This window comes from Myotis yumanensis, unplaced genomic scaffold, assembly GCF_028538775.1.
Source record: "Myotis yumanensis isolate MYYU_CA2020_CCGP unplaced genomic scaffold, mMyoYum1.0.hap1 SCAF_2, whole genome shotgun sequence".
Classification (NCBI taxonomy): Eukaryota; Metazoa; Chordata; class Mammalia; order Chiroptera; family Vespertilionidae; genus Myotis; species Myotis yumanensis.
This window is the reverse complement of record NW_027223753.1, coordinates 26,262,640-26,278,988: the sequence shown is the minus strand read 5'-3', so window position 1 is coordinate 26,278,988 and position 16,349 is coordinate 26,262,640. Positions and strand designations below refer to the sequence as shown.

General features: G+C 52.6%; 1 protein-coding gene across 1 annotated transcript; it reads left to right on the top strand.

Annotated features, from left to right (window-relative positions):
• The first annotated feature begins 440 nt into the window (after positions 1-440).
• On the top strand, positions 441-11,661 carry HPCAL4 (hippocalcin like 4). The gene is made up of 4 exons (XM_070404798.1): positions 441-603; positions 6,221-6,390; positions 6,541-6,756; positions 7,590-11,661. The coding sequence occupies exons 2-4, from the start codon at positions 6,229-6,231 to the stop codon at positions 7,785-7,787; spliced, it is 576 nt and encodes a 191-aa protein (XP_070260899.1). The 5' UTR covers positions 441-603; positions 6,221-6,228; the 3' UTR covers positions 7,788-11,661.
• The last annotated feature ends 4,688 nt before the right edge of the window (positions 11,662-16,349 follow it).

Below are 16,349 nucleotides of genomic sequence, written 5' to 3'. Positions count from 1 at the left end.
GACCACCATCTATCGCTTCCCCTCCCCACCCAGCCCCTTGGCGCCTTCCTCCAAATCCGGGGGGACACAGAGGGGGTCACATAGCGTGACTCATCCCCTCTTCCATCCCACCCCCGCTGGGGCCCAGGAAGGGAAGGTTTAGAAACTCGGCGGCGGCTCTCCCGTTTCCATAGCAACCGTGCGGTTGTTTTTGCGAATCCCCTCCCATCGTCCACACTTTTCACCCCAGATTGTGGCCCGGGGTCTGAGCCTCCGGGCGCGGTGCAGAGGGGGTACGGCCCTCCCCCTGCCTCGCGACTCCCAGGAAGGTCAGCGCGGGCAGGCGGGGTGCGCTCCTGCCGCGGGGCCTCACTGGCCACCCGGTCCCCACCTGAAACCGCGCCTGCCACTCCGCCCCAGCGGAGCCAATCACGCCAGATCTGCCCCGGGGGAGGTGGGGCTTATGCAAATCGTGTCGCCTCCGAGAGACACAAGTGATACCAGAGCTGGGAGGCGGCTGCAGCGCGGATCTTGGGGAACCTGGCCGCCCACCCACGAGCCAGTCTCGATCCCCGAGTCCAGCTGAGGCTCGGAGCCATCCGGCGACCCGGCGAGCGGCCTCAGGTAACGCGGGCGGGGCTGGGCGGAGGCCCTTGTCCCCTCCCCCTCCGCTCTCCCTTCCCAATCTCGCTTGCTGCCCCCTCTGATTCATTTCCCTGGCCGCAGGTTCTGCCACAGGCGGCAGCTTCTGGAGGGGGGACCCCCACCCACGTCCAGGCCCCATGGGTCCCAGGAAAGGAGGCAGAGCTGCTTCCTTATCCCCAGTTCAGGTGAAAACAACCGCTGCTCTGGCCCCCAACACACACGCACACCTGGGGGTGCAGTGTTGTTGGTACCAGAGGAGGCACCAGTCAACCTCTCTCCTTTGGAGATAGGTAGTCCACCCAGTCCCATGGCAACCTCCCACCTCCATAGATAACCTGGACCCCTATCACCCAGCCCCACCAGCCGCTCAGCCCCCCTCCCCAAAACCCCCAGTCTCCCTCCCCCTTTCTCTTCACAACACTTTCAACAGTGCCTCCTCACCAAGGTTCAGTGCTAGGCGGAGGCCCCATGTGTGGTCTTTTCATCCTGGCTGGAGGATGAACCAGGGACTCCAATCCCCAGCAGACCACCCCTACCTACCTGTCAATCACTGCAACCAAGGTCCCAGCCTCCTCCATCCCTCTCACCCCTTACAGCAAAGCACCAAGTCCTCTCATTCTTCCTGTCAAATATCTTTCCTCTCCGGCCTCCTTGCGCCAGTCACTCCCTCTGCGTGCCTATCTTCCTGCTGCTCTGCAGGGACTGTGCCAAAGCTCCATGCGGACCGTGTGGCTCCTTTCCCTAAGGTGACCTGAGCCTGGAGGGCAGAAGAGCTGGTTCAGATCTTGTCTCTGCCTCAGTGCTGTCTGACTTTGGCCAAGTCACTTCCCTCTCCGATCCGTTGTGAAATGGGGAAGGGGTCAGGACCCAGGGTGGACTGAATGAGATGGTCTTGAATGGCCACCCAACAGTGACACACCTGGTTCGATGGCTGATTAGGAGAAAACAGGACCCTTCCCCTCTATCCCTGAACTATGGAGGTGTTTTAGAGAGGAGGCCTGGGGGGGAAGGGTTAGTCCTCAGTGAAGGGACATTGCTTCTTACCAAGGCCTAGGTCAAGGCGACCCCCTCGCCAGGCCCGGGCCCCTTTTCTGCTGTTAGGAGTCCCTCCTAGACCAGCAGCCTACATGCATGGACAGCTCCAAGGTAGAGGTGGTCAGCAGGGCCTGTCCTTTGTTTATCATCCCCTGCCTCTCATGAACAAGGAGAGAGAGAAGCTGCAGCTTCTATGGCTGCTGCTTGGAGAAGAGCAAATGAAGGAGAGGGAAGAGAGAAAAATCTCCTGACCAGGGAGCTGTTGTCACCATGGCAACCGTCTCAGCACCAGTTTCTCTGAAGCTGGGCGAGGGTGTGGGATTATTGCATCCCTCAGTCCCGCCCACCCTACTGCCACCTTCCCATCTGAAGCCCACAGCCCTGAGCTCTGCCCTCTGGAAGAAGCCTCTGGGCACAGAGAGCAGCAGCTCGGTGTATGGCCCTGCGCCAGCTCCTTCGCAGCTGGAGGGCAGCCCGCAAGAGGTAGGCAGAGGGGCCTGCGCATTCAGCCGGGCTACGGCACCAACAGAACGAGCCCCAGTGCAGTCTGGCCTCCACCTTGCTGCTGATGGGCTCTACTTTACCTTGGGTGAACCCTTCCTATCGTCAGGTCTGGCTTCCATCGCCTCTGAAGTTGGTGCAATGGCAGAACACAGATAAAATAGCCTGAGGCCGTTCTTCAGAGGAAGAAGTGGGTTCTGCCCGTCTCATGTAATCCACCAAAGAGCACTCACTGAACATCACTGGGCTCCAGGCACCACCCCTAGGTCCGAAGGGTGGTTAGGTGTAGCCACAGAGGGACAGAGCGAGAATTCCGTGTGGGGCAGCTACAAGAGGGCAAACTTGGGAGCAAAGGGAAAAGCGCTTCTCACTCTCTGAGTTTCTCCAAAGTGGACTGGAAGGGCATAAGCTCTTTGCCATTGAGCAAAAAGGCTCAGGCAAGAGTTTAATGCAAAGGCCTCTCCTAAATCAGGCTCCATCCTAGAGTTCTAGAGCACCAGGTGAGGGTCAGAGAGCTCTGAGGTCTACATACTCATGGGCTCAACTCCCAGCCTTACAGGGTCTACTCATGCCCTCACGCTGCCCTCATGCTCCTGATTGTCCACTGTCCGGGTGGGGAGAGGCCGATCATAAGGAAGTGGGCTGCAGCCAGGCCTACAGACTGCTTATAGCTGCGTGAGTCCAGGAGAGAAGGATATTAGGGGAGAGGAAAACAGCTAAACCATAGGTGAGGTAGGTTCTGGTTGTAAGAAACCAGGTTTGAAAGGAGTATATAGTTTTGAGGGAAGGAGTTGGAGGTGAGGCTAGACAGGTGGGCACCTTGGCACCAGGTTCTAGAGGATTCTGGAGTTTGAGGGGACACGTGGGCATGACCCCCTCTAGCCTATATTGCACTTCTGGGCAAAACCAGAAAAGACATTCCCTTGGAGGAGAGGAATCAGAAGAAAGGCACTTCCTCTGGGGCCGTTGAGCCCACAGGCATGGCTTGCCAAGCAGTGCCCCAGCTGGCTGTCAGCCCCCTTGGCTGTTCCCCTGGCCCTGACTGAGGGGAGAGAAAGGACATAGTGAAGTTTCCAGGAGCACTTCAAGGGAAGAAACAATAGCCCAACCAGTGTGGCTCAGTGGTTGAGTGTCAACCTATGAACCAGGAGGTTCTGGTTCGATTCCCAGTCAGGGCACATGCCCAGGTTGTGGTCTCGATCCCCAATGGGGGCTGTGAAGGAGGCAGCCAATCGGTGATTCTCTCTTATCATTGATGTTTCTGTCTCTTTCTCCCTCTCCCTTCCTGTCTGAAATCAATAAAAACATTAAAAAAAAAAAAAAAAAAAAAGAAGGAACAATAGGACTTGGTGGCATGTTGGACCTAAGGGGAAAGGAGAAGGGAAAACTAAAGGTAACTAAGATGGCATCCCCCACCCCCTTCCCGGAACAAGGGAAGGAAGGAGTGATGGAGAGAGGACAGCCACAGGTTGAAGATGAGTCTGGTTGTAGATGTACTGGGTTAGAGGTGCTGGTGGGCTACTCCAAAGGGTGTCAGCTACTGTGACCTGGAGCTCAGTAAGATGGTCCCACTGAGGCTAAGAGGCAGATCAGAGCTATGGTTTCCCCCAAAAGGCAGGTAGGAGTGGAGAAGGCTTGCATTGGATAAGAGTAGCCATGATTTGGAGGGAGTGGTTCAGGCAGTTAGCATGGATTCAGCTTATGTGCTCATCTGAGCTCTTCCACTGACCTGCTGTGTAACTCAAGCTGGTTTTCTCCTCTCTTTGGGTTTTCACTAATATAAGGGGATGATCTTAAAGGGCACTGCCAGTTTTGGCCTACCAATCTAAAAGCAATAGAGGGAATAAGGAGAAAGGAGGTGAAGACATAGTCCTTGGTGGGCCTGGAACCAAATGGGGGCCAAGAACAGGTATGGCCCCAAGAGACACAGAATTGTGGGAGGGAGGAGAACAGGGGCAGAAGGTGAGAGCCACACAGACACTATGACACACAGAGACAGTGCTCTCTGACAGACTTGCAATCTCATACATTGACATGCTCCCACCCACACCCTGCACCTGATGCAGACACTCAGACACATTCCACAGGAGACAGCGGAAGAGGCTCCGCCTCCCCCAGCAGACACGTCCACCTCTGGGTTCTCTAGCTTCCTTGACTATACCCTGAGTCTTCAATGTACTTTGGACTTGAGGAGGGAGCAGCTGGGTTAGGAGCCTACTTCCTTCTGCCCGTGGTGTTCCAGAAGTGTCCTTGACTCTTGCCCCAGTGCAACTGTTTTGAACCTCACAATTCCAGGTTTCTGAAGGTGGCCTACATCCCCTCCATGGCTTCTCCTGAGGGAATACAGGATTTCTCATCCTCTGAGGGTGGTAGGTAGGGGAGGATGTAGCCACCCCCATTGCTCCTTGATCTTCCTCATGGCCTGTGGGAGGAATCTGAGGCCCAGAGATATCTTGTAACTAACTGGAAGCCAGGCAGCAAAGGAGGGGACATGGGACAGACCAACCTCTGTTTATGGTGCTCTCAGCAGTAAAGATTAGAAGCCACACTGGCCTGGGGTGGGCAGTAAAAGGGGCATTCCTTTTCTGGCCTGAGGGCTTCCTTTTCTAGAGTATCTTCATGGCAGGCTACCCTGCAATTGGATTCTGGGGCCCTTCCAGGCTCCAAGCAGGTCCAAGTCACCTCCCAGGCCATGTCCTGGGAAACTCAAGCCCTGGAGGGACATTCCTCCCACGGAGTTCAGACAGGAGTGTTCATCCAGGGCCCAGTGGGGCATCACTGTGACCACGCTTCCTGGAGAGGGTTGCTCTGCAAATACTTCTTCTGGCACAGGCTACCCAAGGGGCTCACGTTCCAGCTGAGCACTGACTCTTCATCTGCCCCAAACTTGCTTCTCAGCAACACCATCTCCATCCACTCAAACCCAAATCTGCGCATCTGCCTAAACTCCTCCGTCCCTCTCACATCCACTCAGTTACCAAGTCCTGCCAGTGCCCGCTCCTGACAGTTCTCAGTCCATCCCCATCTCTTCACATCCCTTACCCTCGCGTCATCATCTCTCATTCGAACTATGCAGCAGGCCCCTCTCTGCTCTCCATACCTTCCCCCGCCCCGGTCGTCTTGCACACTGTAACCAAAGGAAAAATTCTCAAACACATTCCTTCTCCCTGAGTTCCCAGCACCAGGGTCAGGACCTGCCATATTGTGAGCATTCTGTAAGCGCTGTGGAAGGAATGCTATCTTCCTAGCTCTTGCTTTAAAACCCCCTTCAGGTAAAGGCTGAACTTCTTGACATGGATTGAAGGCCCTTTATAATCAGCTGCCTACCTGCCTCTTTGACCTAATTATGAGTTACTGAAAGTGGGCTTGTGTCTACTTTATCCCCATTACTAGCACAGGCCTTAGCACACAGTCAGCCTCAATAAATGCTCAGGGAATGAATGAACTAACGGAAAGCAGAATCTAATCAGGGTCATCAGTGCTACTAGCTAGGACTTCTATTTGTACAGAAGAAAGAGGGAGAGAAGCTTCCCACTGGGATGGCCTGGAAGGCCTTGAAGAAGTTGGGAGGTGGTACCAGGGGGACACAGGAGGAACCCGCCTCGGGTCCCTGCTAGGAGTGGAGCCTGCGGAGGCAGGTAGGGCTGAGTGTGAAAGCTCTGAATAGCAAGGAGAGAATTAAGACTCTATTCTATGGGTGTGGGGAGCTATGGAAGGTGTAAACGGGGGAAGAGAGGATGAAGATTGTGGCATGCAGCCCCTGTCAGTGAAAAGGAGGGGAGCGGACACCTGAAAGGCTAGAAATCCTGGAAACCTGCACCCAGTTTTTTGGGGGAGGGGCGGAGCTCCTATGGGAAGGGATGTGGTGAAGGGGAGAGCCCAGCTGTAGGAAGATGGGGCTTGTTGAGGGTGGTGGTGAGAGGAGGGATACCCAACCAGCTGTGGAGGGAGGGATCCTGGCTGTGGGAATGTGGGTTTTTTATGGGAGGGAGCTGTTGTACAGAAAGGGAACCCTGTTTTACGGGGACTTGGAGGGCCGCTGCTTGCGCCTGTCCCCCAGGCCCCGCCATGGGGAAGACCAACAGCAAGCTGGCCCCGGAGGTGCTGGAGGACCTGGTTCAGAACACCGAGTTCAGCGAGCAGGAGCTGAAGCAGTGGTACAAGGGCTTCCTGAAGGACTGCCCCAGCGGCATCCTCAACCTGGAGGAGTTCCAGCAGCTCTACATCAAGGTGGGTGGGCCCGGTGCGCGTGGGGGCGGGCCCAGGCACCCCGGGGGCGGTGCCGGGGGCGGTGCCGGGGGCGGGGCCAGGCACCCCGGGGGCGGGCCGGAGGGAGGCCAGGCCATCGCGGCGCCCCAACTCCCTGCGTCCCCTCCTCAGTTCTTCCCCTACGGCGATGCCTCCAAGTTTGCTCAGCACGCTTTCCGCACCTTCGACAAGAACGGCGACGGCACCATCGACTTTCGGGAGTTCATCTGCGCCCTTTCCGTCACTTCCCGCGGCAGCTTCGAGCAGAAACTCAACTGGGCCTTTGAGATGTACGACCTGGACGGCGACGGGCGCATCACGCGCTTGGAGATGCTGGAGATCATCGAGGTGCGCTGGGGAGGACGGAGAGGCGGGGGTGTGCGGGGTGGCGCGCCCCCTGTCCTCGCTACCGTCCTCTCCAGCCAGCTCCTCGGGCCTCAGGAGCGTCCTCGCTGCACCCACCTCCCCCACCACCCTGCTTCCTAGGCCACTAGCATGGGTTGGGAGCGTGGTGTTGGACAGGCCTTGTGCTAAGTCCTTTACCCAACAACCCTGGAGGGTAGGTACTGTCAGAAACCCCATTTTACAGATGAGGAAACGTAGCAAGTGGTGGTTCATGATTCAAATCCAGGGAGTCTGACTCCAGAGCCTAAGTTCTTTTAGCTCCCTGTTCTTTCAACAAATGTGTATTGAATGCCTGTCGTGTGCCAGGCGCTGTTCAGAGTTCCTGCTTTCATGGGAAGCAAGGAGACTATAGTTAGGAGACTTCACAGCAGCCCAGTCAGGATCTGATGGAAGTGACAGCCATGGAGGGTCAGTAGAAGTGGTTGGATATGGGATTTATTGGGATTTATTGCAAAATTAGAGCTGACGAGATTCACTGAAGGACGGACGTGGGTATGAGAGAAGGAGAGTCAAGAATAGTGTCAAGGTTTTTGAACAATTCGAAGAATGAATTTGCTATTTCCTGAGACAGGAAATGAATGCCTGGGGAGGAGCAGGTGGAAAGTGAAGAGTTGGGTTTTAGACATGTTAGTGTGAGATGCTCATTAAATATCCAGTCTTAACGATCATACATCACATCACCTCCCAGCATCCTCCCCATTTCCCAGTGTGCTCCCTGCCCACTCCCAAACCCCCTCCACTCACCCCCAACCCTCCTGCCCCCTGTGCCCCACCAGGCTATCTACAAGATGGTGGGCACCGTGATCATGATGCGCATGAACCAGGATGGGCTCACGCCCCAGCAGCGTGTGGACAAGATCTTCAAGAAGATGGACCAGGATAAGGATGACCAGATTACCCTGGAAGAGTTCAAGGAGGCAGCCAAGAGTGACCCATCCATTGTGCTGCTGCTGCAGTGTGACATGCAGAAGTAGAGAGCAAAGGCTGGTGAGGGGCAGGGCCCTGGCCAGGAGGAGCGTGGCCACCTCCCAACCCCATGACCTCTCTGGCTGGCCCTTCCCTAGGGGGAGGGGTACTCCAGCCTCATTCTATGGCCCACCCACCCCTGTGCCCAAGCCCTTGCTCCCCTCAATCAAGATCTTTGAGGGACCACTTCACCCTGGAAAAGAGAGATCCTCAGGTATCCTGTGGTCTAGACCCACCCCCAGTCTTGGCCCAGAACTAACATCACTGGGCAAAGGGGAGTTAGCTTTTGCCCCTACAGGCAGGGTTAAGGAGGGAGGCTGGGGTTCTGCTTTGAAAGTCCGTTCTTCCTGGGGTTATATTTTATAAGATGTGGTTCCACACACCCCAGTTAAAGGGCCACATTGGATCTGTCCTTTATGAAGGACCCAGATTCCTTACAGGTGGTCTCTGCCCTGTTCCCTCGACTCTCCCTGGCTCTTTCGGCTCCTGTCTTTGGAGCGTTCATTCAGTGCTTTCTTCAGCTAACAGTCATCGAGCCCCTGTTCAATGTCAGGCACCTCTAGGTGCTAAGGATATGGTAGTCTACAGGACACATTCTGTGCCCTCCGGAAGCTCACACAGTGAGGCAGGCTTCCAGTGGTCAGAGACGTTGAACACAGCTGAGCACAGGGTGGGTAAGGCTGGTTAGTTTGAGAGGAACTATCAAATCTTTCCACTCCGTTCTATGCAGAGCTGCAGGAGGATAAATGAAGTGTTTGGAAGTCTAGGAGCCATGTAAGTGGAAGTTTTAAGAAAAATTGAAATTTATGCAATACCTAATTTTTTTTAGTACCCTTAAAAGGAGCTAAAGTAATTTTATTAGTTTAGGGTATTAAAACATACTCTATATTACTTGATTTGTTATAAAATAATAAAATGAATACAGAAATGCTAATTTTCATGGGGAAAAAGAGCTGAGAGAGAAAAAAAAAAAGAGGGAAACACCACCAAACTCACCAGAAAACACTTTTTCTTATCAAGCTAAATCCTGAGCTGTTGCCATCAGCAGCTTCTACTGCTTCCTTTTTACTGATCTTTTTCAATTCCGTGAGCAACTCTGTTAGAGTGGTTAGGTGCTGTCTTCAGAAACACAAAAACAAGGTTTGCTGAGAGTGAGACTGTGTAATTCCCACATCTTGGTAGTTCCTTTCTGGATTTGATCTAGTTTCAAGGATGGGCTTGTTCTTTCACTGCTACAGAAGTAGAAAGAGCTAGAAGAGCCCATCTGGCCAGTGTTTAGGTGCCAGGCTGCATTTATGGACCAAATGCCTAAAAATGGGCATGCTCCATTTGAAAAGCTTTTTCTAACTCCAAATCCTAAATCGGGCAGGTAATGCCTGGCCCCGCCCCTGGAAGCAATGCACTGGCTTTGCTTCCCAATGTCTGCTTTCCGGTTTTGGGTCCATAAGCTATACAGCTGCATGCTTTGACTGCTAGACAGTTCCTCTTGCTTCTTTAAGTCTTTCCCTTTACTTTCTCCTATACCTGTGATCAGAAGTTAGCTTTCATGTGCAGTGACCGTTGACTTCCTCTTGAACTGCTGGTGAAAACAGTCTAGTACACAGGTGCTGTCAGCCCAGGGTGGGAACAGGGAATGGTTGCTGAGTTGGGGGTGCGGATTGGACGGGCAGGGAAGCAATGAAGCTTGTCTTTTACTTCTGAGTGTTCACCTGTCCTCTCTCTCTGCAGGATGTCCTCTCATCTTGGGGATGTGGACCTTTGGTCCAAAACCCTACTGGGCCTTCCTTCTTGCTGCTCTTGGAGGTAGCGAGGCCACTGAATTGCCACCTCTTTCTATCCTGCCTATGACCTGCCTGTTACCAAGGCTAGGGAACGCACATCCTCAGGCAGTCACCAGTAGGCTTTTATCCAGTAACGCCTCAAAGGATGTTCCATTGCTCTCAGGAGCTGGCCATGAGGTGTATCTTGTGCTGTCAGTTGGCACCCCAGATACTCAGTAGCCTGGCTCAGCTGACACTTCCAATGGAAGGCTTTTTACAAAGTGGGGTTCCCATCCCCCAAACGTTGAATCTAACTCAACCCCCAATCACACAGAACTTCATGGCTTTCAAAGGCTTGCCATCCACCCCATCTTATTCTACGCTCACAGCCTAGGGAAATGGGGATTTCATTTCCCATTTCCTTTCTCCAGACTTGGAGACCGAGGCACAGAGAAGGGGAGTCTCTTGTGCAAAGGCACAGAGTCAGGAGGTGGCACAGTGCCAAGACTTGAACCCAAGACTCTAAGCAGGTTCTTCCCTTCAGAGTCTCTCCCCTCCTCATTTATTTGACTCTGAGTTGCACAGAGGTTGGCTGGGGGGCAAGCTAAGTTAGTTTGGTCTTTTACAAGCTTCCTGCTAAGAAGTTCCTGAAGCTGTGGTCTTCCAAAAAGAAATAGGAGCTTGGGTGAAGCCCCCACATTTTCGAGCATCTTGTTTTCTGTTCTGGGCAGCTCTGCCTACAAATCAGTGCTGCCCTAGAAGGCCTCTGACTCGGAACCCCGGAAGCATCTTGCACTGTCCCTACCATCAACTTCCTCCCTAAGAGAACTGCTTTTGTGTTTTCCCAGCTGGTAGGCAAGTCCTACCTGCGAGGGCGTGTTTGATCACTCCAAGCTTTTGGACACACATCCCTGGCTGCTATTTGCTGGTGAGGCCAAAGACCCAGCAGTGCCGAATACATAATGCCAGGCCAGGGACCGGCATTGCTAATGGGAGGAGCCATAGATGGGCCAGGCCTGGCTCCCACTTGCTCCTGATGTCTCAAGGACCCTGCTTGGGAGCTCCGGTGGTAGAGCACTGGCCCTGCTGTGAGAAGGGAGGCAGTCCTCCCATCTCTGCCCCAGCTTCGAGGGACTTGTCACAGAGCACAAGGTTAGCAGAGATGGAAGTATGACTCACATAGACTCAAAAATATACAGACAGTTAAGACGTTGATATATCCAGACTCTCCTTTGAAGTTCTGTACCTTCTTGCAGCAACTCTGAATTGCACGATTCCAAATCTATCTTCTAACTGTATTCTGTCCTCATTCAATCTTTGGTCCAACTGATGAGCTCCTTCTTATCTCTAAAAATCATCAACAAGGGCTACTTCAGATGGCCACTGCAGTCCTTTGAGCTATCGTCAGGATTACATAACCTACCTTAAATCAAAAATTAAGGAAAAGGAAGCCCATAAGCAAAGGCACTTTACCTTTTTCTGACAATGGCAGAGTCCCTAGAGGTAGAAATGAATTTTGCGAGAGAGAGAGAGAGAGAGAGAAAGAGAGGTAGAGAGAGAGAGAGAGGAAGAGAGAGAGAGAGAGGGAGGGGAGGGGAGAATACCTGGGGTTTCTAGGCAAGGTAGTAAGCTGACACTGTAAATTTTTACACAAAAATTTACTAAAGCAGCAAATATTTCCTGAAGACCCACCCTGGGCGAGGCTTTGTGCTGGCTTTAGAGATCACTGTGGGGGCAAGAATATATTTTCTACATATTTTATTCATCAGTTTTGAAAAAAAAATTCAAATCCTGCAATTGAAAAGTCTCAGAAAAACATGGGATTTTTCTCTCTGAGATTTTCAGGGTTTTCTTTTCCCTTTGCCAGAGTGTGGGGCAGGACCAGGCCTCTCAGGGTGTCTGGCCCTTCCTACTTGGGGGAGGCTCTGGGAGTGTTGAGGCCTGGGGCAGGAGGGGGGATGGGTGGCACCGGGGTGCTCCCAGCTCATTCACCACTCTGGCCCTGTCCCCTCCGGATGTGCTGCTCCTGGCTGTGCCCACAGTGACTGTCCTCACTGTTCCACCCTGTGCTGTGGTGTGTGTGTGTGTTTTCACTGACAGTGAATAAAAGGTGTGACTGTGACTGTGCCGAGGGTTCCTGCTCTTCTCTAAGCTGGGAGAGGGCTGGAGAGAGGGGCAAGGGGGGGCTCACACCGTGGGAGCACCTCAGCAACGCCTTAGGACGGAGGTCCTTATTCTAGCAAGGACCCTGGTTACATGAAACAGAGACCCACTTGACAGTTCAAAGAAAGGAGTGAGCAGATTACAAGGGCCCCTAAAGGTGGAAAATCAAGAACGACTGGGCCTTCAGGAACTAGAACTAAGAATGGGCCTCTCTCTTTTCTCTGGGCCTCACCGGCTCTTTTCCCCTTGGCAATATTTGCGTCTTTTCCTGGGTTTCTCTCCAGACTTCCTGGGTTTCCCTGCACAAAGTGGCTGCATCCTAACTCTGCATCAAGACTCACCAGCGAGGACAATGCCCCTCTGTGTCTCTTAGCTCCAGTTCAAAAGCAAAATAATCTGATTGGTTCAGCTTAGCTTTGGGTGGGACCCCTTGGTCCAATCATCTATGGCCAGGCCAGGTGCTGATATGCGGGGGTCTTCAGGCAGAGCAGTTGCCCCAGAAGGAAGCTAGCAGATAGTGGGGCTAGGCTTCTCCCTCTGCCCAGTGGAAGGCATCATTCAAGCCCAAATGAGCAGATGGGGGGGGGGGGGGGGGGCGGGGAGAGAGGCTATGAGCCAGGATTACAATGGTCCATGAGGTGCACTATGTACTAATTAGGGAAAGGGATCCCCTCTGAGTGGAAGCATCCCTGTAAGTATGTAGCCAGACCATGGTGGCACCTTCGAGCTAATTAGGAAAATATACCCCTTCTTCTCAACAAACACAGCCTTGTCATGCCATGTGCACAGCTTGACAAGTGGAGTGCGGTCAGAGGTTGAGTAGAGCATCATTTGTTTGTTATACCATTCACAGGAGCCCCGCCCAAAGCCCCGAGACCCCCTACACTGACCCAAATATGGAAAGGACTGGGGGATGGGAGCTGGTGGTGAAATGTTCCTCGCAGAAGACCCCTCAGTAGTCAGAGAGGCACTATCCCCTGCCTGGGGTTGGGGACAGTGGCAGCTGCTGGTGCCTGCTTCCTTCTGAAACGCTCAATTGCTCTTACAAGGGCTTTCTCAAGGACGCTCGGAGGGGGCCAGCTGCCTTGGCAGGAAGCAATTAGGACGGAGGAAGGAGGCTGACCTGGCCTCAGGGCAACCATGAACCTAAGGAGGTGACTCAGAAGTCTGAGAGCTGGGGGCTACCATTCCTGGCTGAAGCCACACTGGGGGGATGGGGAGTCCTGCCTCCTTCCTGTCTTGGAGTGCATAGGCCCTGGATTCCCATCTCCTTAAAACTTCCCCTAAGCCCTCATCATCTCTGGCCCAGGTGAGTCCACCTCCTGCTCTCAGGCTTGCTCTCTGCACCATCTACCTGGCCCAGAGTGATCTCCCTACAGCATAAATCTGACCATGTCAACTCTTCAGAAGTCCCCCCCCCTCCCCCTCAGTATCAACCTCCCCCAAGGCCTTGCAGGATCTTTCTCCTGCTGACTTCAAAAGCCTGTTCTTCCTCCACCTCCCCCTCCTGCACCCTGCATCTGAGACACCCTGAATTGCCCCCCTGCCGGGAGCCGGTCCATCCTTGGTGTTTCAAGGGACCTGGCATATATGGCATACTGTTCTTAATATGTTTGCTCACCTTCTTGGTGCTATGTGTTTTAACCAAAGTCACCTCTCCGAGAAAGGTTGTTTCCCCAGGTAGGAATTTTTCCCTGAGGTTAGGGAGGGGATACAACCCCTTAATTAAGTGCCAGGCGGGTAGTTAAGCTACATAATCTTTACTCCCTGGAATGGAGATAAGAAACGCCCTAACCTTTGTAATAGAAATTGACAGGATTAAAATCGGCTGGTATAAATACGGATGTAACAAGACAATAAACATCAGATCCTCATCAGATCCACATCAGCTCCTCATCAGCTCCTCATCAGATCCTCATCAGATCCTAACCAGAACCTAGCCAGAGAACATGGCAAAAGATCCTGGACAGAACCTGGCTACAGAACTTCACTGGAGAACCTAGACAGAACATGGCAAAAGAACCTGGATAGAACCTTGCTAAAGAACCTGGTGACTAAACCTGGCTGGAGAACCTAGCGAGAGAACATGGCACCAGAACTTGGTTGGAGATCCTGACCAGAACTTCGCTGGAGATCCTAGCCAGAACTTCGCTGGAGATCCTGGAGGGAGAACCTTGCTATGCTGATGAACTGAAACCAGTTTCCATGTCATTCCTTCTTCGCCGACTCCGTCCACACCTTTGGGGATCCCTGGACCCGTTGGGGTTGGACCCCAACACCCCCCCATTTCCCTAAGGGACCTCTTAGGCTTCTGCGCCTGTACACAAGCCATTGTCCCTCTCCCGTCTCAATGATCTCTGTGGAGCCCTCCCAAACTTCAAACTGTTGGCTCCTCACGTGTACACAGTTCATCATGCGATTCCCTGTCAGCTGAGCTGGGCAAATGTGTAAAGGAGACTGGGTTAGTTGAGGCTTTGGGATGCAAATAAACAAAATCAAGCTCAAGCAAAAAGAGAGGCTTAGTGGCTCATGTAATTGGGAGGTTCAGGCTCTGCTGGATCCAGAGGCTCAACGTTGCACCTTCTCTCCCTCCCTGCTTCTGCTTTTGCCTCTCTGTGACCCTATTGTCCTCCCAGGTGGGCATCCCCCATGATCTTTCACCTGCTTCAGGGAAAGGAGGGTTCCCAGATCACATTGCCCCAGAGAAGAAAGAGCCCAATCTCCAAGCATCCAAATATAAGGGTATGGCAGAGTGACCCAGCTGGGCCACATGCTCATCCTTGGTTTAATCACTGTGTCCAAGAAAATTGGGCTCTACAGTTGGTCAGACTTGGGCCACATGCCTATTCCTATGACCAGGGAGGCAGGGAGGCAGGGAGGCAGGGAGGCAGGGCCAGTTACTAGAAGAAGAAGGTGGGAAAGGTTGCTAGTAAAAAAATAAAATAAAAACAGCGCCCAGCTGGTGTGGCTCAGCGGTTGAGCATCCACCCAGGAAACAAGATGTTACCTGTTCGATTCTTGGTCAGGGCACATGCCTGGGTTGTGGGCTTGATCCCCAGTAGGGGACGTGCAGGAAGCAGCAGAATGTCTCTATCTCTCCATCCCTCTCCCTTCCTCTCTCTCTAAAAACCAATAAAAACATATTTAAAAAACAAACAAAACAATAACCACCACTCTTTAGGGAGGCATTTGTTGAAGTGATGTGGAGAACATCATGGGAATTTAGAGATGGGCACGTTAGCCAGAGCCTCAACTGGGACTTGAGAAACTGTCAGGATTAGAGGTTGCTCCCTCTCAGCTACCTTTTGTAGGGTCTCTACTCCCTTCTGCACATCTTCTTCCATCTTTACCTGCTGATCGGCTCATTCTGCTCACAGCTCACTAAGGCTCATCCAGGTCTCTTCGAAGCCAACTGCATTTCACGGCATCCTCAGCTTCCACACTTGCAGTTGACTTTCCAGTCCCTATTCCCCAATTTCAAATTCTTGAAAAAGAGGAATCTGGCCCAGATTGACTTTTCAACCGAGGCCACACAGGTCAAAGTTCACTGGACAGCATGGGGATGGCTCACCTTTGGGTCAGGTGCTCACTCCCACCCAAGTAACCACCTATTCAGTGATGGTGAACCTTTTGAGCTCGGCGTGTCAGCATTTTGAAAAACCCTAACAACTCTGGTGCCGTGTCACATATAGAAATTTTTTGATATTTGCAACCATAGTAAACAAAGACTTATATTTTTGATATTTATTTTATATATTTAAATGCCATTTAACAAAGAAAAATCAACCAAAAAAATGAGTTCGCGTGTCAGCTCTGACACGTATGTCATAGGTTCGCCATCACTGACCTATATGATCTCCTAAGTGATTTCTTCCTCCTCCTCCTCCTCCTCCTTCATGAGGCACCTGAGAATAATTGACCCCTTCCTAGAGTTTCATTACTTATTGTTGTGTAACAAGCCACCCCAAAACTTAGTGCTTAACACAACAACAATTTATTTTTTTATGACTCTGTGGGTTGGCTGGGCTCAGCTGGGAGGTTTTCCTGCTTCATGGCTGTGGTCACTCATCCAGCAGGATCCCACTGGAGCTGAGCTGGAGCTAAAACAGCTAAGACGGCCCACTCATGTCTGGCAATTGATGCTGACAGTCTCGGGGGAAACTACTGTTCTCCACTGGCTACTTATCCTCCAGGGCCGCTCGGCCTCACCCTGTGGACTTTCCGGCAGGGCATCCAGACTTCTTTACCTAGTAGCTGGCTCCTAAGAGGGCAAAAATGGAATCTGCAAGGCCTCTGAAGGCTTAAGCTTGGAAACTGTATAACATCCCTTCTACAGCATAATATTAGTCCACTCAGATTCAACCCCACCGCTGGATGGGAGAAATGTCAGTCACATTGCCAAAGGGCAGGCAGGATGGGAGAGAGTTTGGGCTCATCTATGGAAACAATCCACCAAGCCTTGAGAAGGGCGAGTGAAAACATACTTCCCCAATCCTAAATATTGTATTGTTATTATTTCCCCTTTCCTCCCACACAAGGTTTGGTTAGTTCCTCCCGGGAAGGCAGAGTCTGTCCAGGTCCCTCCATTCTGTACCCCGTCCCAGGCAGACGCCCTCCAGGCCAAGCCAGTATTTTTCCCTGCTGTTT

Bases quoted from the DNA above. Each gene is read 5' to 3' on its own strand.
- HPCAL4 (XM_070404798.1), top strand. From the start codon at position 6,229: ATGGGGAAGACCAACAGCAAGCTGGCCCCGGAGGTGCTGGAGGACCTG. The intron at 6,391-6,540 runs GTGGGTGGGCCC...TCCCCTCCTCAG, and splicing joins TCCAGCAGCTCTACATCAAG to TTCTTCCCCTACGGCGATGC. The intron at 6,757-7,589 runs GTGCGCTGGGGA...GTGCCCCACCAG, and splicing joins AGATGCTGGAGATCATCGAG to GCTATCTACAAGATGGTGGG.